Genomic DNA, 23,992 nt, shown 5'->3' on the forward strand with positions numbered 1-23,992 from the left:
GCGCTCTCCTGGGCTTTATAGCCAGGTAGCCTCCGCCCCCGGCGGGGCCCGGTCCGGGCTGCCTCCCTTCCCACCTCTACCCCACCCTCCGGGGGGGGGGGGTGACGGGGAAGATGCTTCAGGGCTCGGCGCGCCCTCTGCGGGCCGGTGCGGGCGGACCCAGGTGTCCGGGCTTCCCATCCAGGAACGATGGGGAAAGGACCCAGTGGGGAAATTAGCCCCGGAGTCCCGGCACCCAGCAGGAGCCCTCTGGTGGCCGCTCGAGGCGGGGTCGGGTGGAAGGTGGAGGAAAGTCACGGCACTGCTCTAGGTTAGAAGAGGAGTTGGAATGAGCCAAAGAAGGGGGCCATCTCACCCAACCCCCTCATTCTATAGACGAGGAAACTGAGGCCCGGGGAAACGTGCCCAAGATCACACCAAGAGTCAGCGGCCACCAGCTCCGGCTCTCTTCCCGTGTCACTCACACAGGGACCAGAAGGTTCCCTTGTTCGCTCTTGTCCTGGTTGGGGGGGGGGATCCCTACGCCGTTGTCCCGAGTCAGCAAAATCTGGCAGACAGAAAAAAGGGTAACTCGCACCAGGGATCCTAGAAAAATAGGAAAAATAGGGGGAAAAAAAGGCGAACACTCAGAAACAGCCATGGGGGCTCAGACAAGGATGGAGGCTTGAATTTTAATCCCTTACACATCTACTCTACATGGGCTTACCCCTCCAGAACCCTGTCCTGGGCCTTTTTCTCTACATACAATTCTCTCCATGACCTCATCAGTCACTGTCATATCTGTGCAGATGACTCTCAAATCTCCACATGCAGCCTTCATCTCTGTCCTGAGCTCCAGTACCAGCTGCCTCCTGGACTCTTCTCCTGGATGGTCCTATAGCTCCCCCCCTCAATATCCCCTAGAATGTCCCAAGGAACTCATTCTCTTCCCCCCTAAATCCACCCTCCTTCCAACGAGGTAGCTGACATCTGTCTTTTTTTTTTTAATTAATTTATTTTGAATTATCAACAATCACTTCCATCAGCTTCTGAGGTTAAAATGTTTCTCCCTCTCTCTCCTTACCTCCCTCCCCAAGACAGCACGCAGTCTGATATAGGCTATACATATACATTCCTATTAAACATATTTTCACATTAGTGATGTTGTAAATAAGAATTAGAACCAATAGGAGGAGCCACCAGAAAGAGGAAACAAAACACTACAGAAGAAAAAAAATTAGCAAATAGTATGCTTCGATCATCCGCATTCTAACTCCATAGTTCTTTTTTCTTTGTGGAAAGCATTTTCATCATGAGGCCTTTGGAGATGTCTTAGACCCTTGTATTGCTGAGAAGGGTTAATTCTACCAATATTAGTCATTGCACAATGTTCTCCTGGTTCTGCTCACTTCACTCAGCATCAGACTATACAAGTCTTTCCAGGTTTTTCCGAAGTCAGCCTGCTCATTATTTCTCTAGCACAATAGTATTCCATTACATTCATATACCACAGCTTGCTCAGCCATTCCCCAATTGATGGGCATCTTCTCAATTTCCAATTCTTTGCCACCACAAAAATAAATATTTTTGTACATGTGGGTCCTTCTCCCATTTGTATGATCTCTTTGGGATACAGCCTGAGAAGTGCTATTGCTGGGTCAAAGGGTTTATAGCCCTTTGGGCATTGTACTGACATCTGTCTTGCCTGTTCATCTCACTCACCCCCATATCCAGTCAGCTGTTGCCCTTTCTATCCTAACTATTGCATTTGTCCCATTCTCTCCACTCACATAGCCAGCACCCTAGTTCACCCCTCCTTTGGATTACTGCAAGAGCCTCCTTGTTGGTCTCTGAGCATCCACTCTCTCCCTTTTCCAATTCACCCTTCACATGGCTGCCAAATGGATATTCCCAAGGTGCAGAGTTGATTGTGTCATTCCCTGTTGAAGAAGCTTCAGGGGCCCCCTGTGGCCTCTAGGATAAATTAAAACTCGTTAGTCTTTTCATCCACTTCCCAATCTCCTTCCTGCACTCTGTGGTCCAGCCAAACTGGCTTGGTACATGGAATTCCACCTCCCATCTTTGCATAGACTTGGCCCCAGTGCCTAGGATGCTCTCCCTCCTTCCTTCTCTCTCTCTTGGAATCCCTAGCTCCATTCAAGGCTCATCTAAAGTGCCACCTCCTACATATGCCCCTTTCTGATCCTTTCAAATGTTAGGTATCTCCCCCCTTCCAACCTCAACCCCATCTCACATGAAGAGGTGGCCCTTGTCTTGGCCAAGGCCAATCTCTCTAAGAGCATAAGTGATCCCATTCCATCCCATCTGCACCAGCAGATTGCCCCCTCTATCTCTTCCTGGCTGCCTCCCTGCTGCCTACAAACAGGTCCAGGTCTCCCTCCTAAAACCCTTACTTTGTCATCTTGTTAACTACTCTTCTATAGCTCTCCTTCCTTTTGTGCCTAACATTCTTGAGAAGGCCATCTACATCTAAGGCCTCCAATTCCTTTTCTCTCACTCTTCTCTTAACTCTGTTCAGCCTGGTTTCCAACCTCATCATTTTGTCAAAACCCTCCTCTCCTTGATAAACAATTCTCTCCAGATTTTCTTGGCACTGCTCCCTCTCCTGGTTTTCCTATCTGTTTGACCACTCCTCTTTCTCCTGTGCTAGATCTCCATCCAGGTCACACCGAATGACTTCATCCAGGTTATACCAGCTAACTGTGAGCAGCCCCAAGGCTCTGTCCTGGACCCTCTTCCCTTCTGCCCTCTGTACTATTTCACTTGGTGATCTCATCAGCTTCCATTGATTCAATTATCATCTCTTTGCAGAGAATTCTCAGATCTATTAGTCCAGCCCTAACCTCCCTCCTGAATTTGTTTCACATCCCAACTACCTATTAGACCTTTTGAGCTCAATGACTCCTAGACATTGAAAGCTCAGCAGGCAGAAAACAGAATTCACTGTCTCCTCTCTCCTCACCAAAAAAAAAAAATCCTCCCCTCTTCCAAACTTCCCTGTTACTATTGAGGTCACCACGATCTCCCCATTCACCCAAGGCTCACAACTTCAGCATTATCCTTAACTCTTCATTCACACTTAGCCCTTATGTACAATACATTGCCAGATCTTATCATTTCTACCATCATGATATCTCTCCAATAGCATCATCTACAAGGGTTGATGGAGGGAGAGAACTTGCCCAGGCTCCCTCTCTGTCTCTCCACTGATATTGTGACCACCCTGGTGCAGGCCCTCATCACTCACACTCAGACTAGCTCAGTAGCCTTCTGATGCATTCCCTGGCCCAAGTCTCTCCCACTCCAGTCTGTCCTCCATTCAGTTGCCAAAGTGACCCTCCTAAAGCGCAAGACTGACCATGTCACTCTCCCTTTCAGTGAACTCCAGTGGGTCTCTAGGATACAATGGTTCCTCCAAGATCCAATATACATATATATATATATATATAATATATATATATTATATATATATATATATATATATATATATAGTATATATTATATAAATATGTATAACACAAATTTCTTCCTAACCTGCCCCTTCCTACCTTTTCAGTCTTCTTACACTTGGTTCCCCACTGAAACTGGCCTCCTTGTTTTGCCTAGCACGATGCTCCATTCCCCAACTATGTACCCCTAGCTACGTCCTCCACGTCCAGTGGGTTCTCCTTCCTCACTTCTATCTTCTGGCTTTCCTGGATTCCATGAATACTCAGCTCAAATCCCACCTTCCCCAAGAGGCCATTGCTGGTCTGTACCCCCATCACCACCCCCCACTTCTACTGCCTTACATCAGCAGTTAACTCCAATTTATATTGTAGTAGAGGGACCACAGCTTTCTAGTTGTGTGGCCCTGGGCAAGTCACTTAACCTTGTTTGCCTTGGTTTCCTCATCTGTAAAATGAGCTGGAGAAGGAAACAGCAAACCACTCCAGTATCTTTGCCAAGAAGAACCCAAATAGGGTCACATAGAGTTGGACATGACTGAAACGATTAAACAACAACACAAGGAGGCCATGCTTAGGTTTGCACTCTCTGGTGGACTACACAGAGCATTCATAGACTTTTTTGCCCTGGTTCCAATCCAACATGTGGAAGTCTGTTTCTGGCCAATAATGGCTACGTGTGGTTGCTCCTGTATGATGTCAAAAAGTCTTTCAATTAACATCAGTTCTTTGGTGACTCACAAGGTGCTGAACCAGAATGAAGTACAAAAGGTGACATCTGCCTATACCTTGCTCTCTTTTCTTTCCTGGCAGTGAGGGGGACGAGGATTACTTGGAACTGCCAGGCTGAGGAGGGGAAGCTTGTCACATCTCCTCACTCGGCAGCCATGTGTCCATGTTCATGTAGCACATCTATTTCTTTTGGGTTTATTCTTTCTTGATATTAGATGAATGAGTATTCCAAGATGGGAGTGCCCAACTGCCCATTGAAGTTTCCATAGGTGACCAAAGATTACCACCAAAATGGTAGAGGCTGATGACAGCCTCAGGTAGATAAGATAAAGACTCAGATAAATAAAGACTGTCACCCAAAGATGGTGATAGCTTCAGGGAATGAGAACTCTTGTAGTGGACAGAAGGGCCAACTTGGGACTCTAGAAAGGCAACAATCTGAAGACCCCAGTGGAAAGCTACACCTAATGGGAAACTGATCCTGAGGACTCCACAAATGGAAGAAAGGATTCATAGGACCAAGGGTTGGGAAGTATCCTTTGGCCACAGGTGATTTAAGTCTGAGCACACTTTCCTCAAGGACTTTTTATATGCAAGGGAGAGTATACCCATGTTATAGGAGGAATATTTTATACCAAGTTCTTTTCCTATACCTTCTTACTAAATGCTCTTTCCTAAAACGCTAATGGAGTTTTAGCTTACAGATTCATAACTGGGAGCACATTGCTGGGGGCTCAGGAGCTACAATACTGGAAATTCCAACTTCTCAAAATTATCCCTAAGTTCCTGAGGGGATAGTAGTCATTTCCCTCTGGGGCCTCAATCTCAGTTCCAGCGGGAATTGGAGGAGCAACTCCAGAGTGGGTGCTAGATAAGTGAATATAAGCTATATTCAAAATCAATACAAATTAATTAGGGGAGAGGGGAGAGACACTAGCACTTGGAGGAGGGGTCAAGGGAGGCTTCATATAGGAGATGATGCTTGAGCTGGACATTGAAGGAAACTATAGATTCTAAGATATGGAAGTAAGGATGGCATACATTCCTGGCATGAAGGACAGGAGAAAAAACGTTCTCCATGAGGAATGACAGATGTATTGTGTTGGTGGAATCAACTGATTAAATATGAGCAGGGAGGAAGAGTTGGGAATTGGAATTTAATTTGATTCAATGTCTGTGAGTCTGGGAACTTTAAGACAGGGGTGGGGGAACTATACTCTCCGCTCACATAGTCTCTGTCCCAATTCAGGCTTTTCATACCTCTTGCATAGACTATAGTAATAGGATCCTAATTAGTCCCCCTGCTTCAAAATTTTCTCCTCTCTTCTGCTTTTCTTTCATCCTCCACACAGATGCCAAATGTATATTACTAAAACGCGGGTCTGACCATGTAATTCCTAAACAGAAATCTTCAGCGGATCCCTGTTTACTCTAGGTAAAACTCCTCAGCCTGGCATTTATAGCCCTCCAAAATCTGGCTGCCACTTACCTTTGCGGTATTATTTCATATTACATCCCCTTGTTCATTCTCCTTTCCAGTCATTGGGACACTAGCTTTTCTCCATACATAAGTTAATATGTTTTATTGAGGATATAATTTTTCCACAGAAGATTCATTTAGCTGCATGGCAGAAATTTTAGTGTATTGTTTCCTCATTATCACTGTCTTTCACATCATTCTTTCTGATTTCTTCTAACTCATTAGTTAGGATTTCATTATCATGTCTCCAGTGAATTCTGTGTCTTTTGTTCATGATTTCCAGCATGAGAATTATTTTTATTGTGTTGTGATCTGTAAAGGATGTATTTACTATTTTCATATTTTTACATTTATTTACACTATTTCTCTTAATACAGTCAATTTTTGTACAAATTTCTTGTGGTGTTGAGAAATATGTATATTCTTTACCTGTTACTTTCAGAAGATGCCACATCTTTTAGCTCTTATTTTTCCAGATAATTTGTTTAATTCTATATTTTTCTCTCATTTGTGTCTCTGCTAGATTTGTCCAAATATGAGAGACATAAAGTCTCTTACAATTACTATTACTATCTAAATCTTCTTTCTTTGCCAAGTTAGATGCTACACCATTTGCTACAAGTCAGTTTAAAACTGATGTTGGCTTGTTTTCTGTGGTTCCTATAGTGTAACATAATTTCTTTTTTTATCTCTATATTGTGGATTTTTGCTTTTGCTTTAATGAGAGAATGACTGCAGCTCCTTCTTTCTGGATTCATTGATTCATAGTAAACTTGGTTCCAGCCTCTAATTATTATTCTGCATGACTTTGCTTTAGATATTTTTTTTAATAAGCAACAGATTATGGGATTCTGTTTCCTTATCCAACCTGTACTTTCATTTTATTGGATTGTTTAATCCATCTACATTTAAAGTTACAACAGATTTTCTATTTTCTTCCATTTGTGCCTCTAGTATTGCTTTTTTCTGAAATGGGCTTTTTTTTTTTGTTCCATACGTCATATTCCATCTTCCACCTCCACCTTTGCACAAGCTGTCCTCATGGCTGGAATGCACTCACCTCTCCCTTCTCCCTTCTGGAGTCCCATGTTTCTTTCAAGTCACAATTTAGGTACCACCTCCTACGTAAGATGCTTTCTGATCCCTCTAGTTATTCTCTTCCTCTTGAAATCACTTTGTGTCATCTACTTATTTGTGTGCATGTCACTCCCCTTTACCCCAAGTAGAACACAAGCTACTTGACAGAACTGTTTAATTTTTGTCATTGTCATTTGTCATTACCCTGGTGCCTAGTACAGTAGGTGTTTAATAAATGTCCAGTTGAATGGAAAAACTGAGATGGATTCTTGGAGGCAGAGATGAGGAAATCGGAGACAGATATATGACATCAGAGATAGAGATATGGGCTTAGGATCAGAGATGAGGGCTCACAGACATGAGCTCAGAGACAGAAATAGACATTCAGAGATAGGAAGGAGTCCTCAGACACAGGGACAGAAACAGGGGTTCAAAGACAAAGCAGGAAACTTGGTGATAGAGATGGAATCTTAGAGACGGGGATGGGGATGGGGTTTCAGATATAGGCGCTTAGTACCAGAAGGAGATTGAGGGAAGCTTAGAGATGGGGGCTGGGACTCAGAAACAGGAATAGGTTATCACAGACAGTGAGAGAAATTCAGACACAGAGATGAAAGTCCAGATATGGGAATGGGGACGCTGAAGTGATGATGGGGGTTCAGTTATGGAAACAGGTCCTCAGAAACAGGGATGAGGATCAGGGTTGGGAGCATAATCTCAGAGGCAGAGCTGTTGAGTTTACAGACAGGGGTTGGGGCAGAGGTTGAGAAATGAGTTTGGGTCAAAATAATTTAAGACATAATCAGTAGTGCTTCAGTAAATTTCTGGATAGGGCATCAGAGGGAAGGATCGGGGTCCAGGGATGGGAATGAGGGATCAGAGATGGGGACAGAGCTCAGAAAAGATTCAGGCTCAGAAACACACACAGGGATTTTTGTATTAGCCTCTTTCTGATGCATCCTCCATGGTGGTAAAATCCTAAACCACATATTTGCCTAGGCTACTCCCCTACTTAAGAATCTTCAATGGCTCCCTCTTACTTCTAAGAAAACAAAACACAAACTTTTCAGCTCAGCACATTCACAGTCCAACTGCAGCCCACCTTTTCAGATATTTTTTCACATTACTCCACCATTCCATCTCCATTCCAGTTAGACTGACGTAGCTCCACCCCCCTCTCACTTCTGGGGCCTTTGCTGGGAGTACGCCATGTTCCTGGCACAGAGCATACCATGCCTGAAATAGACTCCCTTTGCACCTCACGCAAATTCCTTACTAAGCTGTGTGACTCTGGGCAAGTCACTTTGCCTCTGCCTCAGTTTCTTCACCTGTAAAATGGGAATAACAGCACTTACTTCCCAGGATTGTTGGATCAAATAAAGTAATGTTTGTAAAGTATCAGAGTGCTTGTAGTTGTTTAATAAATATTATTCCCTTCCTCTTCAAGGCTCAGCTCGGAGGTGGCCCCCTGCAGAATGCTTTTCTTGGCCGCAAGGTCAGTTCTCCCTCTGGACTCAAAGTATATTTTTGGGTCCTGGTTTGGGAATTCCTTCCCCTGATGCATAATAGCAACTCACCTGTAATTTTTATTCTTGAATTTCCCGGGGCACCTGGTGGTTAAGCAGTCGCCTTTGGTGACAGGGCTACTATATATGTCAGAGGTCCGAACCTTGGTATTCCTGACTGCAAAGGTGGGGGTGTCATCCCTCATCTCCCTCAAAATACGTAGTAATAACGGCTAATAGCTGAGGTTTCCAAAGCCCCTTTCATTGTGCCTTCTTTGATCCTTCCAATAGCCTGTGATGTAGGTCCCATTTTACAGATAAGGAAACTGAGGCTGAGAGAGGATAGGGGACTTGTAAAGGGTCACCCTGCCAGGAAGTGTGTGAGGAGGGACGTGAACCCACCTCTTCCTGATGCCACAACTGTTTCTCTATGAACTCATACCATGCTTCAGCCCTCTTAGCATAAAAGCTTGTTGAGGGTAGAGACTGATATTTTTATCTCTGTATCTCTAATGGACCTGGTGAGTTAGGGGGGTGTCTACCCCCAGCGTGTGAAGGCTTCCCCAAGCGAATGGGTGGAGGAGAATAATTTATTCCAACTGCCACGGAGGAGGCTGAAGCGGGCACTTAGCGCCCGGTCAGGCATCCAAGACACCAAGGTTATCCCCTGCATCTCCAATGATCGCCAGGCCTCACTTTTGTCCTGCCACTGAACTTGGATGGCTCTGGAAGAAAGAGAGAGGCTGAGACTTTGTACAGCTCTGCCCCACCTCAATCCACGTCACCCCGTGATGTCACTGGTCCTCTTCAAAAAGGGCAAACAATCCAAATATAAACATGTAGATGTATGCACCATTCACTTATGATGGCAGTTAGATGGCACAGCTCATAGAGCATCTGGCCTGGAGTCAGGAAGATTTGAGTTCGAATTCAGCCACAGGCACATACTAGCTGAGCAAATCATGTCCCCTCTATCTGCCTCAGTTTCTTTAATTGTAAAATGGGGATAATAATATCACGTGCCTCACAGTGAGGGTCTGATGAGATATTTATACAGGACTCGGTACAGAGGCAGGCAGGTAGTAAATGCTTGCCCTCACCCCCCGCCCCCCAGGAAGCAGCACAGTGCAATCGACTTTACAGTCAAAGCACTGGGTTCCAATACTGCCTCTGCCATTTACTCCTCCTATGACCTCTCTTGGGCCTCCCCTTCATCCTCTGAAAAATGAGACACCTGGACCAGCAGGCCTCTGAGGGCTGTCTGTATCCCCAGTGCTTGGCACATGCTTATTGGACCAATTGAATGGGAGTGACCACCACAGGGGATGGTGAACTGTCACCCAGATCAGATGTCAATCAACAAACATTAAAAAAAATTTTTTTCCCAAAGAAGATCCTCATTCTCCACTCCTCCTAATAAAACACATTACAAATAGGTATAGTAGTGCAAAACAAATCCCGCCCACCCATGACCATGCCCACAAATTCATCTCCTTCTGGGCCAGGTCCACCACCTCTCTAATGGGAATGGCTCAGGTCCATCAGCATTTATTAAGCGCCTGCTGCACGCCTGGGGATTCAACGCAAAAACAGCCCTTGAATTCACAGTACTTGGGGAGGAGTGGTAAAGATATAATAGAAAAGTAGGGGTGGGAAGAACCAGGAAAGGCTGGTCAGTAGGAAGTGGCCCTCTAAGGTTGGAGTGGAGAGGGAGTGCACTCCGGGTGGGGAGGGCAGCCTGGGCAAGAGCCTGGAAGGGAGAAACCGCTGCCCAAGACAAGACGCAAGACGGACGGTTTGGCCATCGCGACTTAAAGGGGGATAAGCTAGGAAAGACCGGCTGGAACGGGGCCGGGAAGGCCGCTAAGACGTCACTAGCATTTGACTCCAGCGGCCATAGGGAGCCATCGGGGTTTATAGAGCAGGGTGTGACGCTCAAGCTCGAGCTTTGGGGGGAGAGGGAGTCGCAGGGGGCCAGACGGGGGCGTGGATGGCGTCCCAGGGCGCGGGAGGCCGCAGCTCCCTCTCGCCTCCCCACTCGCAGCTGCCACGAGGAGGGCAGGAGCGCCACCCCCCGGATCTCTTCCGCCCCACCGCCTTCCTTCCGGAGAACTCTTGGAGCGGGGAGAACTCCATTTCCCACAATCCTCCGAGACGCCTCCGGCGCTCCGCGGCGCAATGGCTACGTTTTCGTAGAGTCTTCTTCCGGCCTTGGGGCGTCGCGGACGAGTCTCCCTGGGCGAGGAGGAATCCCTGGACTCCATTTCCCGGCATCCCTAACCCTCTCCCTGCCTCCGCTTCCTCCTTGGGGGGGCGCGCACCCTTCCGAAAACTCCATTTCCCGGCGGGCCTCGCGGGGTCGCGCTTGCGCAGAAAGGGCATCGGCAGTCGGCCCGAAGATGGCGGCGGCTGTGAGGAGGAGACGCTGCCGAGGGCGGCGTGAGGGGGAAGGAGGAAGAGAGAGGGGAAAGAGGACAGGAGGCGAAGAGGGAGAATAGAAGAGGATGGGAGGAGGGCGGCCTCAGAAGGACTCGGGCCCCTAGGGAAAAGGAAACCATGATGGGGTGGGGGTTGGGGCGCAGAACCCTGTGGAGGAGCAGCTCATTGGGAAGAGGGGAGCAATGGGCGAAACCATCGTGCGTGAGGGGGGCAGAGGGACACAGCACTGCGAGGTGGGGCAGAACGTGTGTGCGGGAACCCCGAGGCGGGTAGAACCTGGGCAGGCGGAGACGATTAGAGAGGGGGGCGCGATGGGACAGACCATCGTGCGTGGGGGGGGGCCGGAATGTGAGTGAGCCCCGAAGAGGGACCGTGGAGGTGGGGCCTATCAGGGGGAACAGAACGGGGGAGGGTCTGCGTGTGAGGTTCCTGGTCACAGTGGGAGAGACCATCGTGCGGGGGAGGAATGCACGAGTGAGCCCTGAGCCGAGGCTGTGGGGGAATGGAAACAGGGGAGAGGGGCATGTGTGCGTGTGTGAACCCTGAGGACAGACCATAGGGTGGGGTGAAGAACCTTGGGGAGGTGGAGACCACTGGGGAGAATGGGGGGAGAAGAGAACCCTAGGCTGGGAGGGACCACTGGGGGGAGAGGAGAACCTTAGGCTGGGAGGGATCATTGGGGAGGATGGGGGCAGAGGAGAACCCTGGGCTGGGAGGGACCAGTGGGGGGAGAGGAGAATCCTGGGCTGGGAGGGACCATTGGGGAAGATGGGGGGAGAGGAGAGCCCTGGGCTGGGAGGGACCATTGGGGAGGATGGGGGGGAGAACCCTGGGGAGGTGGAGACCACTGGGGAGAATGGAGGGAGAAGAGAACCCTAGGCTGGGAGGGACCATTGGGGAGAATGGGGGGAGAGGAGAACCCTGGGGTGGAAGAGATCTTTGGGGAGAATGGTGGGCGGGGGAGAAAACCCTAGGGAGGTGGATACTGTAGGGGAGAATGGGGGGAAAGAGAATGCTGGAGAGGTAGAGACCAATAGGGAGAATGGGGTGGTAGAAACCATTTCGGGGCGGGGAACACTGGGTTGGTAAAATATGTAGGGGAGAAGAGAACCCAGGGGAAGTAGAGGCCATTGGGGAGAATGGGGGAAGCTGGGAGATAGAGCACTTGAAGAAGAGGGGGTGAGGAGCCACTGTAAATCTTGAAAAGAGACTATTACAGAGGCTTGGGGGCCGGCTGCAGAGAAAGCCCTGGGGTGGTAGAGACCATTAAGGTGGGGGGAATATGACACTGGAGAGGAAGAGACCACTAGGGAGAATGGGGGGGAAGAACCCCGTGGAGGTCGAGACTAGTAGGGGGAGGGGTAAGGGCGGGGGGGGGGGGGCGGGGGGGAAGCCCTGGGATAGTAGAGCTCATTAGGGAGAAGAGAAAACCTTGGGCAGAGTTGGAGGATGGTGAGGGGCGATGGGAGACTGGGGTAGGGGGTGAACTGGAGACAGCTTGAGACTGAAGACTGAGGGAGCTGGAGGGAGGTGCCATTTTGTTTGTTGGACTGCCCTAGAACACAGTGGAGGAGGACCATTGTGGGGATGGGAGGGGGCAAGGGGTGTTAGAGACCTATGTGGGCTGAGGGAAGCTACCTATCCTGGAAGGGGTAAAGGGAAGAACCATTTCATGGTGATTAGTGGGAAGGGCCAGGAAAGTTCAAATTTTGTGTGACCCTGGGCAAGTCACTTAATCTCCTTCAGCCTCACTTTTATCATTTATAAAATGGGGATCATAGTGCCCATAGCACATCACAGGGTTGTTGTGAGGACCAGATGAGATAATGTAGGTAAAGCGCTTTGCAGATGTTTTAGATGCCAGCTGTTCCGAGGTTTGGGGAGGAGGGAGAGGGGAGATGGAGAATTAGGAAGGATCATGGGTGGGCGTAGATAGCATCCTCCAGGTGAGGAGGTAAGCTAGCCTGAGGTCGGTGGGACCTCTTATAAAATGGGGGAGGGTGGACTAAATTCTGTCAATTAGGGCTGCAGGTGTCACAGAGGTGGATGAGAGCCTGTTCTAAAGGAAGTTTAGGATGATAACCAACCAGCAGATAGATCAATAATTAGAACAGGCTGAGTGTTTAAGAGGGATGGAATGGGGGACAGGATGATCTCAGAGGTCCCTTTTGAGCTCTCACACATTCTGTAAAACATTAAAGTACTATATATATATGTATATTTACATTCGGAGCAATGCTAGCAGCTCATTGTTCCCAGGGATCTTTGGTCTCTGAAATTGGATGTTCTGAGGGTTCTTCCAGTTTGGAGGGCCAGGGAAACTAGGGGAGGCTGATACTGGCTAGCAGACCATCCTCATGAATAGGGGAAGGGCAGAGATGGAGGCTTTCTTTGGGAGCTATCTGCTGTTCCCTAACCTGTGGAATAGGGGAACAAATGAGATCGTCAATTATGTCTCCTGGCTTGGCCATGGACCTCTGATTTGTCCACTGAATCCCAGGGGACCAAGAGATTTCCCCCCAAGAGCCCAAAGTGGAGAAGTTCAGGCAGACCCAGACTCCTTTGAGCTCACAGGGGAGAGAAGAGCTCTCCGGACACTGAACTCCCCCATCCCAGGCAGGCAGCGCATTCTGGAAACTTCAATAAGCACATATATTCCTAGATTCATGTAATCTCCAGAATTGTCTGGTCCAACGCCTGCCTACAAGAGACATCATAGACTAGTGGGAAGTGTCCTGGATTTGGGATCTCGGTGCTTGGTTTGAATCCTGGCTCAGCCACTTATTGCATGGTGCAGTGGAAAATCCCAGTATAAATCTAGCCTCAGACACTTTTTAGCTGTATGATCCTGGGCAAGTCACTTAACCTCTGTTTTGCCTCAGTTTCCTCAACTGTAAAATGGGAGTGATAGCAGCACCTCCCTCACAAGGATCAAATGAGATCATTTATGTAAAGTTCTTAGCACGTAGTAAGTGCTGTCTAAATGCTTATTCCCATCCCTGGCCTGGACCTCCTTCAGTGTCCCAGGATGTTATCTCACCCCTCCAGTGACAGGGGTATTAGTATCTCCTGAGGCAGCTGGCCTTTGGAGTAGGCCTCATGGAGTAGTGGGTAGAGCTGGCCTCAGGGCCAAAACAACCAGGGTGCAAGTTCTGCATCTGAGACAGAATGTAGTCAAGTCCCGTAATTTCTTAGTGCCCTAGGGTGCCCCTAAAATTAGAGTTGCTCAGAAAATGCTGACCTGCAAAAATTGATGGGGAGACTTTCCCCATGAGGCTTCCCTTATGTCAAACCCCAGGTCTATTCCCTCTTTCCATCCTTAGCAGTGCTAAGTTTTTCCTTATGTTGAGCTAAAATCAGCCTCTGCAGCTTTTATCTAGTTCTCCGAGTCAGGCCCTTGCAGGAAGGGCTGAGAAACATTGAGAGAAGTGTGAGGGTGTTTGAGGCTCATTCCGTCTCGGCCTCCCCCGGCTGGGCTTGTGAAGACAAGATTTGGCTTGGGGGTACTGCGGGTTTTCTCTGGAGTTCACCGAGGGTGGCCACAGAGTGATCAGGGTGGAGGAAAAATAGCATTTCACGTGTAGTCCTAAACTTCCATGTCTAATGTTAACCTTCTTGGCTGGATGTATTCATGGGGTCATACATTTAGAGCTGGGAGGGACTTGTAGAGGCCATCTGTTTCTGGTCCCCTTGGGCCCAAGGTGACTGAGGTGAAAGGGCAGGATATGAACCCAGGGCCTCTGACTAAATCCAAAACTACATTGCATCGCACTGGAGATGCAAGATGTTTGAAAGTATCTAATATAAATATCATGATTACAATTGGCTTTAAGATCCTGTCTAGTCCCCACCCTCCCGTTTTAATGATGAGGAAACTGAGGCCCACAGTGAAATGACTCACCAAGATCTCATGGAGCATTAGGTTTGAATCCAGGAAATCCTCACCTCTTTTGCTTCAGAGGTCTGGGCTTTAAGTCTTGGTTTGGCCAGCCTTTGTGTGACCTTTCCCACCCTCACCCCCCTCTCCAGAAGGCAGGCAACAGTTACTCCTATCTCCTTTGAGGCAGCATCCCCTAATGGATGTGCGGTGGGCTCAGGAAGACTTGGACTCACCTTGGACACTTGCTGGCTTCGTGGCCTGAGGCCAGTTAGTTCCCCCACTGATTCTCAGTCTGCTTTGGTAGGAGGAGTTTCCTTCCTGACCTAGGGTCAGAAAGCCCTGAGTTCAAATCCTTCTTCAGGCACTTAGCAGCTGGGCAACTCTGAACAGGTCACTTAACCTTTTTGTGCCTTAGTTTCCTCATCTGAAAAGTGGATGATGGGATTCACCTCCATAGGTTGTTGTTGTGAGGCTCAGATGAGATCTCTGAAAAGTGCTTTGCAGATCTTCAGGGCCTGTGAGGGGTCATCAGTATCTCAGCTGGGTCAACCTTAAGGGCCTAGCAAAGGGCAGTTCATGTCTGGGCTGGTGTTCTCTCCCACAAGGGCTGAGACTTCAGAGTAGAGTCAGCCAGAGTTTAGAAGGGGGGGGAGGGGAGTGGGAGAGCCACCCAGAATCCTCAGAGCCCTCTGCCCTTCTTCCCTTCAGGGTGAGGAGCTGACTGGAGCCATGGCGAGTGGGAGCGGGAGTGGGGACAGCATCACCCGCAGGAGTGTGGCCTCCCAGTTCTTCACCCAGGAGGAGGGGAGCGGCGTTGACGGCATGACCACTTCCGAGAGGGTGAGAACTTGTCCAGGGCTCTCATGGGTGGGGGATCCCCAAGTCATGGGGAGATAAGCTGAATGGCTCAATGGAATCGTGGTGTGGAAGGATTCAAGGGTGGGGGCATAGGGCTAGGGAAGGTGGGTCTTTGGAGAAGAGTCTAGATAAGGTAAGATGAGGAGGATAGGATGGGATGGGGATGGAGGTCTGGCGCGGCTCTTAGGTCTGGGGATCCCCAGCTCTTCCCGCATTGCTTGGCAGGTGGTAGATCTTCTGAACCAGGCTGCTCTGATTGCAAATGATTCGAAGATCACAGTGCTCAAACAGGTGAAGCTGGAGGGGTTGGGTAAGGCCTGAAAAGTAGCTGGCCAAGGGGGAATGGTAACTTTGCCTTGGAACCAGGAGTCTGGGAAGGGCCACAAATGGAGGGTGGAGTGGATAGAAGAGGAGGAGAAAGAGGGGCAAGCTTTCCCCCAGGTCCTGGAGGGAGGAGCTCCCCAGAGGTAGAAGGGTACCTCTGTGGCCATCTGGTCCAGCCAGTACACAAAAGGCATTCTGGGATTGTGTGCTTGACACTTGGCATGGAGGTCCAGCCTCTTCTCAGAAGAGCCCACTGCCCTTTCGCACTGATCTCCATGTTAGAAGTTTTCCTGGCATCCATCATCAGTCTGCCTCTTTGCAGCTCCCCTGTACCTGGTCCTGCCCTCTGGGGCCTGGAGTACAAGTTAGGATTTTCCACATGACAGCCTTTCAAATTCTAACCACTATGTGAGACTCTGAAAGTCACTTTGTGCCTCTGTTTCCCTGTTTATAAAGTGAGGGAGTGGACCAGATGGTCATCAGTCTTTCCCAGTTTTGCTCTTCTGTGTTCAAAGGTTGCACTATAGGATTCTGTGAGCAGTGTTCTGGATGGAATTTGGTCTGGTCTAGGCACAGGTGGCCAGATGGGCCTGGACTAGGCCATTTGACCCCATTTTGTCTTCCTCCCCATTCCCTTCTCCACATAGGTCCAGGAGCTGATCATAAATAAGGACCCAACCCTGCTGGATAACTTCCTGGATGTGAGTGAAGTCAGCCTGAGGCAGTGGGGGAGGGAGCTGAGCTGGGCCTGACCAGGCCCAACCCTCCTGCTCTTCCCTCCCTGGCAGGAGATCATCGCTTTCCAGGCAGACAAGTCAATCGAGGTGCGCAAGTTTGTCATCGGCTTCATCGAGGAGGCCTGGTACGGCTGCAGGCGCGCAGGAGCCAGGGGACGGCTTCTTTAGGGCCTGCCTGTCTTCCCTCTCTGCCTCATGTGGACTCTGTGACCTGCCCACTGGGCAGCCCAGCCCCATCTTCCCAACCTGAGTCCTCTTCCTGGTCACTCCCTGCTGCCCCGATCCTCTCTGCCCCACCCTGACCTCTCCCAGCCCTCAGTCCCTTGCCTGGCTCTGCCTTGCAGCAAACGGGACATCGAGCTGCTGCTGAAGCTCATCGCCAACCTGAACATGCTGCTTCGGGACGAGAGCGTGAACGTGGTGAAGAAGGCCATCCTGACCATGACGCAGCTCTACAAGGTCGCCCTGCAGGTGAGGCCTCCTTCTTTGGCCGGCGGCGGCAGTTAGAATGGAAGCTCCTTGAGGGCAGGGCCTGTGGTGGTGGTTTTCTTTGTATTCCCAGCCCTTGGCACAGAGTAAGTGCTTAATAAATGCTTGTCGACTGATTCCTGGGCTGAGTGAGTCTTGGCAATGTGGAGTCATGGGACCTGAGTTCAAATCTTGGTCTTGCTGTTTATAACCTGTGGGGCCTGTAGGAAGTCTTTTCACTTCCAGCCTCTTTAGGGCTCAGTTTCTTCATCTGCCAAATGGAAGGTGGAGTAGGGTGATGTCTGCACTAGAACCTGTCATCCTACTGATAGGATGGCAAAGACAGGGAAGACTTGGGAATGAGGGAGGGCGTGCTTTGCCTAGGGTGGGCCAGAGCCTAGGTGGGAGAGCCAGGACCATGCCTGGTCTGGAGCAGCAGTGGAAGGGGCATGTTGGGGACCCAGCGAGCCAATGGGGGCAGGCTGGAGTGCCGGCCAGAGCACCTAAGCAAAGGTATCCTCAAGGGTCAGAGAGAAGACTCTGTCAGCCTGGGATGGAAGGCCCGAGGTGAGGAGCTGAGAAGATGGCCCGTGAAAGGCAGCTGCAGCTGAGCCCTGGATCTGTCCCAGCTTAGGGAACCTTGGGCCTCTATAAGACGAAGATATTGGACGAAGTTATCTCCCAGGGCCCTTCCAGCTTCAAGTTCTAGGATCCTCAGGGGCTTCCAACACATCTATTAAGCGCCCACTTAGGAGGGACAGCACCAGCTGTGGGGTGACGGGACTGGGGAATGGCAAGGTCTTCCCCTCATGGGGCTCAGACCAGCGGGGTGGGGAAGGAGGGACCGTATCCTCACAGAAGAGGGAAGCTGGCCTGGGGCAGGATGGGTTACTTTCAGCCAAGAGCGGGTTTGACTGGAACATCAGTGATGTGAAGGGAGAAAATGGCCAATGAGTCTGGAAGGATAAGTTGGAGTCGTTTTGTTGAGGGCCAGGAGGAGGGACTGGGCCCTGCCAGCCTGATCTCAGTCTCTCCCCCTAATGTTGGCCCCAGTGGATGGTGAAGTCCAAGATCATCAGTGAGCTGCAGGAAGCCTGCTGGGACATGATGTCCGCCATGGCGACCGACATCATCCTCCTGCTGGACTCGGACAACGACGGCATCCGCACCCACGCCATCAAGTTTGTGGAAGGCCTCATCGTCACCCTGTCCCCTCGAATGGCCGACTCAGAGGTGCCTCGACGGCAGAAGCATGACATCAGCCTGGACCGCGTTCCCCGGGACCACCCCTACATCAACTACAGTGAGGGACGGCCCTGGGTGGGGGGGAATTGAGCTGGGGGTGCGAGGCCTGTCCTTAGCAAGGGCTTCCTGCTGGCTCCACGTCCTACGACTCCGCGGTGGAAGGTGTTCATTCTTCTCTCTCAGGCTCGTAGGATAAGATTCCTTCCAGATCGAAGTTCTTAGAGAGGCATTGCCCATGACCAGGGCAGAGAATAGCAGGCCTGTCCCCTCCCTCGTGCTGGACAATGGCCTATTAATGTGGCCCAAGATTGCATTAACTCATCCTGAAAATCAGCAGGGTGGGTGGGATCATCTGTTCTGAGGGGAGGGAGAGGCTTTTGGAGATGCCCAGCCATCCAGGGCTTCGTGTTCAGGCTCTGCGGCCCACAGCTCTCTCCCGCTGGTGGCCAGGGGTGGAGGTCTGACCCGATCCCCCTCCTCCTCACTCAGATTTGCTCTGGGAGGAGGGCAAGGCAGCCCTTGAACAGCTGCTGAAGTTCATGGTCCACCCGGCCATCTCCTCCATCAACCTGACCACCGCCCTGGGCTCCCTGGCCAACATTGCCCGTCAGCGGCCCATGTTTATGTCTGAAGTGATCCAGGCCTACGAGACCTTGCACGGTGAGTAGATTCACGGTCAGTCCCCGCTCCGCTGCTCGCCTCGGCCATGTCGTCTTGCAATTTCCCCCTCTCCTCAATGTCCAGTCCTCTCTGTCACCCTCGTCACACCTAATTACCTCCCTAGCCTTAGCCTGGAGTGGTCAGGGGACACCTTGGTGGGAGAGGCAGAGCTTTCTAGGTAAATCATGGCGTAGAAGAGCAGATGAGAGTCAGGGGCCTTCCTCTGCAGAAGCAGGGGGACAGAGGGCTGGTTGGATGGCGCAGGGGGTGAGATTTGGGTTGAGCTTTCAAGAGTGCATAGGAATCTCACGGGTAAGTTGTTTCAGGTGGAGGGAGCAGGAAAATGCCCCAAGGAAGGGAAGTGCAGGTCATGTGGAGGGGGCCAAAGACGGTCTCGTTTTGGGGGCCTGGTACACAGTTCAGCATTGTGAACTTGACTCCCAAGCCCCAAGAGCCCCTGCAGATTTGGAAGCAGAGGAAGGTGGTGGTCATGTCTGCACTAGTTATCAGGGTGATTGGTGTGGAAAGTCAATCGGCAAGGGGGGAGCTCGAGGCAGGAAGAGCAGAGGTCTGGGTAGGGAGGGGGCTGAGGAATAGAGAGGAGGGGTGGCATCTGTGAGAGATGTTGATGAGAATGCCGAACAACAGGACTCGACAGGGCCAGACAGGAGGCAAGAGGCTAAGGTTTGGTTGGTTACCATGAGAACAGAGAACTGGGGAGGGGGCCGAGGGCTCCATGACTGCTTGGATGGGGAAGGTCCAGGAAGAGAGGACGGTGTGAGGTAGCTAGAAGGTGCTGGGCCTGAGTCCCTGAGATCACGTGGGGCCAGTGACTGAGAAGAAGATGCCAAGAGACTTCCTCCCTCCCTCCCTCCCTCCGTCCCCTCCTCCCCATTCGTTTCTTTTCCCCTGCCTTCCTCTCTTTCTTTCTCTGGCTTTCCAACTATGGAAGACATGGAGATGGAGGGATGGGAACATTGGGGGCCCTCTCCCCTCATTCTCACTCCCATCTTAGGGACATTGGGGCACAAGATACAGAACTTTGGTCACAGGGTGGGGATTACAAGAGGGTCATGGGCACATATGCTTCAAACCACACGAATTCTCCCTTTTTTTCTCTCTGAGTCTCCGGGGGGCAGGGTGGGCGAGATCCAGACAGGAGGGTTTGGGTTGGCCACTGGGGTTTGGAGAGTAAGACTCCCTGACTCCCTGTGGGTCTCATTCCTCCTGCAGCCAACCTGCCACCAACCCTGGCCAAGTCCCAGGTGAGCAGCGTGCGGAAAAACCTCAAGTTACACCTGCTCAGTGTCCTCAAGCATCCCGCGTCTTGTGAGTTCCAGGCCCAAATCACCACCCTCCTGGTAGATTTGGGCACCCCCCAGGCTGAGATTGCCAGAAACATGCCCACAGGCAAAGAGCCTCGGAGACGCCAGCGAGATGACCCAGACTCAGCCCTTAAGAAGATGAAGCTAGGTAAGCCAGAGGGGTGAGCCACCTCTCCCTGCCTCCTCTGGGACCGTGCCTCTCAGAGCCTCATTCAGTCTGAAAGTCTAGAGGTTTGTAAGGGCCCTTCCATTTCTAAGGCTCCTCGATGGTCCCCAAGGCTTGGGTCAGCCACGTACTTCCTAGCTCCCCACGCACCCCCGTGCTGCCTCCTTCCCAGAGTGATGATGGCCCAGGGGATCCTGGGCCTCCTTAGGAGAGGAGAGGCACACCTTCAAGCCTGGGCATGATCGTTCCCAGGCCTTTGCCCTGGTCTGACCACGGGGGGAGTGTTAAGTGATTGGTAAACTGAGGAATGTGCTGGGGAGGGCAGCCAGGAAAGTGAAGAGCCCCAAGTCCATACCAGACAAGAATCGGTGGAAAGAAGTAAGAATATTTAGACTGGGGAAGAGAAGATTCTGGGGGTATGCGGTAACTTTTCAGATAGCTTTGGGTCTGTGCTGTGTGGATGTTGTGTGTGGCTCTAGGGTGTGAAATTGGAAGTAGTGAATAGTAGAAGTTGAAAAGAGGCATATTTCGGTGCGATGTAAGGAAACTTCATACCCTGAGAGCTGACCGGAACTGGACCAAGCTGTATCGAGATTGGCAGGAGGACTCCCCTTCCTGGGAGGCTGGGTGACTGGGGGTTGGGGGTATTAGAATGAGGATTCCTTTTAAGTCAGGGGCTAGACTAGTAAGGCTGCTGGGCTGATCGTGAGGCTCAGATAATGAGAAGATGCACTGTGCGATTGGGACTTGATGGTAGCCATGGGGAAGAAGAGGAGGGGACTGGGCTGGGAAGGGGGCCCTACTGATGCTGCCCAGGGGCACAGCCCAACGTGGAACAGTCGTGTGCCAGGAGCCAGCATGCCTGGCTTCACGTCCCATCGCTGACGTCTCTTCACCTTGTGGCCTTGCCCCATCCTGTAATTCACCTTTCTGAGGCAAGGTCTCCTCCTTTGTACCTGAAGGTCAGATGCTTGAGAGCAGTACCAGAACAGCTTTGTAAACCTTGAGAGAAGAGCAGGGGAATAATCAGATTAGTAACAAGGGATGTGCTTTCTTGGGGGACTTGACAATCACATCTGTGTGCCTCTCACATTCCCTGATGGTGCCGGAGTATAGGCTGGGGTGCCAGGTCCCGGCTTCTCTGGGGAATCAGAATGTGAGCCTACAGGGACCTCCCTGTGCAAGTCCCCAAAGCGAATGGTCATCTGGCCTCTGGGTAGGGGAGCCCCACTCCTCCAGGGTCAGTCTTGTCACAGCTCTAGTCGTTAGGAAGTTTTCCTGAACAAACAAATGTAATGTCAAGCCAGAATCCACCTCTCCACTGTAACCTCTCCTCTGGGGTCTGGGTCTGCTCCATGGGGCCAAGCAGAACATACAGATTCCTCCTTTAGCACAAGGGGTTTGCTGTAAGGTGCCCTGAGTCTTCTCGGGCAGAGAACATCTCCAGGAGAAGGAAGCTGACTGGGGATGGATGCCGGCAGGGGGCAGGGCCAAGGCCACAGACCTCTTGCCTTCTACTGTTCTATCTACCTCACAGGGCTATTGTGAGGACATCATTCTGTGGTGGCCCTTAAAGTGGCCGAGGAATGCAGCTTCTTGTGTCTCCCCTTCCCTGCAGAGCCTACCCTTGGTGAGGATGATGAGGACAAAGACATGGAGCCTGGCCCCTCAGGGACCTCGAAAGCTTCAGCCCAGAGCGGAGCCCAGTCGGACACTGATATCACTGCGGAATTCTTACAGCCTCTGCTGACACCCGACAACGTGGCCAACTTGGTGCGCAGCTGGGCCTGGGGGCTGAGGGAGAGGTCTGCTTGAGGGGGCAGTTGGCTTTGTGGGTGGTCTGTTCTCATCATTAGGAAGTGGTAGTTGCCCCTGGTCCTGCTTTGGGGACCGAGCAGAGGAAGAGGAGGTTAGGCTCTGGTCCCCACAGCGGTCTCTCTTCCCACTGCCCGCCAGGCCTCGTTGGGCCAGATATCCGTGTGCCGGACCCCCATTCACCAGAATCACTATGGTCTCCCGAGGTGCAGGGGTGGCACCTTCCCGCAGGAGGAGATCTGGAGGCAGTGAGTGCCGCCCTTGGGATCAGAAGACCAGGCTTCGAGGCCTGCCTCTGTGACCCTCACCATCCTCAGATGTAAAGTGGCGTTCTTATGCCTGCGTCTGGGGAGTTCAGCCCTTTTTTCTCCCTTGGAGAATCAAGAGATTGGTGCTTGGGCCCGTGGTTATGATGAGGCTTACCTTGCTCATTGTGCACAGAGGAGGCCCAGGAAGATGTGCCTGGGCCCAGGTCACACCCCCAGGGAGGAGCGGGGCCAGGCTTTCCGACCACACCCTACTACGCCAGAGCAGCCTCTCAGGGCTCCGCCTCTCCAGTTTGTCTGGATCCTTGGTGTCACGGCTTTAAAACCCTCTGGTCTGTGGTCTTCTCCTGGCTTCCTGGCCGGGGCCGCTGGACAGTACCCCTTCCTCCATCCCCCTTCCCGGCCCTCCCACCAGGCATGGAAGCATTCTTCCTTTCTGTCATAGAGTCATGGGAACAACCATAGATGGAGTCATGGTATCTGACTTGGAGTCCTGGCCAAGTGACCTTGGACAAGACACTTTTCCTCCTTTGTAAAATAGGGATGATAATGCTTCCTCAGGGTGCCTGTGAGGAAAACGTTCTCTAAAGCATGATAGAAATGTGGTAGTGATCATGGGCACCCCCACAGGCCCTGACTCTGCTGCGTCCCCCCAGGTGCTCATCAGCATGGTGTATCTACCTGAGGCCATGCCAGCCTCCTTCCAGGCCATCTACACGCCGGTGGAGTCGGCAGGCACAGACGCCCAGATCAAGCACCTGGCCCGGCTCATGGCCACCCAGATGACTGCAGCTGGTCTGGGGCCAGGTGGGCTTGTGGGGAGAGGGGTGGAGAGGGCACATGTAGGGAGGCTCCATGCCAGAGAGACCAGAGAGACCACAGCGGTGGAGGGAAGGGCTGTCACTGGCATTGAAAAAAGCCCCGGGTCAGAGCCAGACGGGAAGGCTCGCGGGGACCGGACCCTCCTTGTGAGGCTGCGGTGGAAAAGGGCCGAGGCCCTGAGGACCCCACGGGCCAAGCTGCAGCCTCGGGGGAGACACGCTTTGTCTGAAGAGGAGCCCAGCCGGTCCCGTTGGGTCCTGGGGCTCCCAGCTGGACCCTGTGCTTTTGGGGAAGGGGCCAAGAGGTAGATTTCAGGCTGAGGGAGCAGAACAAGAGGCCAGTTCAGCCTGGGCCGCAGGGCAGGGATCTCTGACCTCAGCCCTGCGGGGGAGCCTGGTAGATGGGGCTGAGTGTGTAATGTGCAGGAAGGGGGGACCAGGGAACCACGCCTAAGATTGAGTGCAGTAGACAGGGAAGGGAGCTGGCTTTGGAGCCAGAGGCCTGATTCACAGCTGAGCTGGGCACCTCGGGCAAGGCCCATCACCTTTCCTGCCCTCAGTTTCCTCATCTACCAAATGGGAGCATTGGGCATGATCGCTCCTAAGGTCCTTCCAAGTCCAGCCCTGTGAGTCCGTGAAATCCCTCCCTGTGCCCAGGAATGGCAGAGCCAGGCCACGTGAGCCAGCCTTCCTGCCTCCGGGGAACTACAGCAGTCTAGTGGGCAAGTAAGACAGGGCCACAGGGGAA

The 23,992-nt window shown here is 51.5% G+C and overlaps 1 protein-coding gene across 6 annotated transcripts in view; it reads left to right on the forward strand.

Annotated features, from left to right (window-relative positions):
* Window positions 1-10,249: 10,249 nt before the first annotated feature.
* SYMPK (symplekin scaffold protein) overlaps window positions 10,250-23,992 on the forward strand; it is a 28,449-nt gene continuing 14,706 nt past the window's right edge. The window contains exons 1-11 of one of the 6 annotated variants that reach the window (XR_013482597.1): window positions 10,250-10,651; window positions 15,268-15,399; window positions 15,643-15,708; window positions 16,389-16,442; window positions 16,530-16,603; window positions 16,823-16,949; window positions 18,000-18,249; window positions 18,681-18,851; window positions 20,085-20,324; window positions 21,961-22,115; window positions 23,080-23,230. Coding sequence is in view for 5 of the 6 variants with exons in the window: in XM_020979793.2 (XP_020835452.1) it covers window positions 10,640-10,651; window positions 15,268-15,399; window positions 15,643-15,708; window positions 16,389-16,442; window positions 16,530-16,603; window positions 16,823-16,949; window positions 18,000-18,249; window positions 18,681-18,851; window positions 20,085-20,324; window positions 21,961-22,115; window positions 23,080-23,230 (1,432 nt within the window). In the remaining variant the exon portion in view is untranslated. Of the gene's footprint in view, window positions 10,680-12,141; window positions 12,634-15,267; window positions 15,400-15,642; window positions 15,709-16,388; window positions 16,443-16,529; window positions 16,604-16,822; window positions 16,950-17,999; window positions 18,250-18,680; window positions 18,852-20,084; window positions 20,325-21,960; window positions 22,116-23,079; window positions 23,231-23,992 lie in introns of those variants that run through there. The other 5 variants (XM_020979793.2, XM_020979796.2, XM_020979797.2 and 2 more) reach the window with 5 other exon arrangements.

This window comes from Phascolarctos cinereus, unplaced genomic scaffold (genome assembly GCF_003287225.1).
Source record: "Phascolarctos cinereus isolate Bilbo 61053 unplaced genomic scaffold, phaCin_HiC Scaffold_726;HRSCAF=1367, whole genome shotgun sequence".
Taxonomy (NCBI): Eukaryota; Metazoa; Chordata; class Mammalia; order Diprotodontia; family Phascolarctidae; genus Phascolarctos; species Phascolarctos cinereus.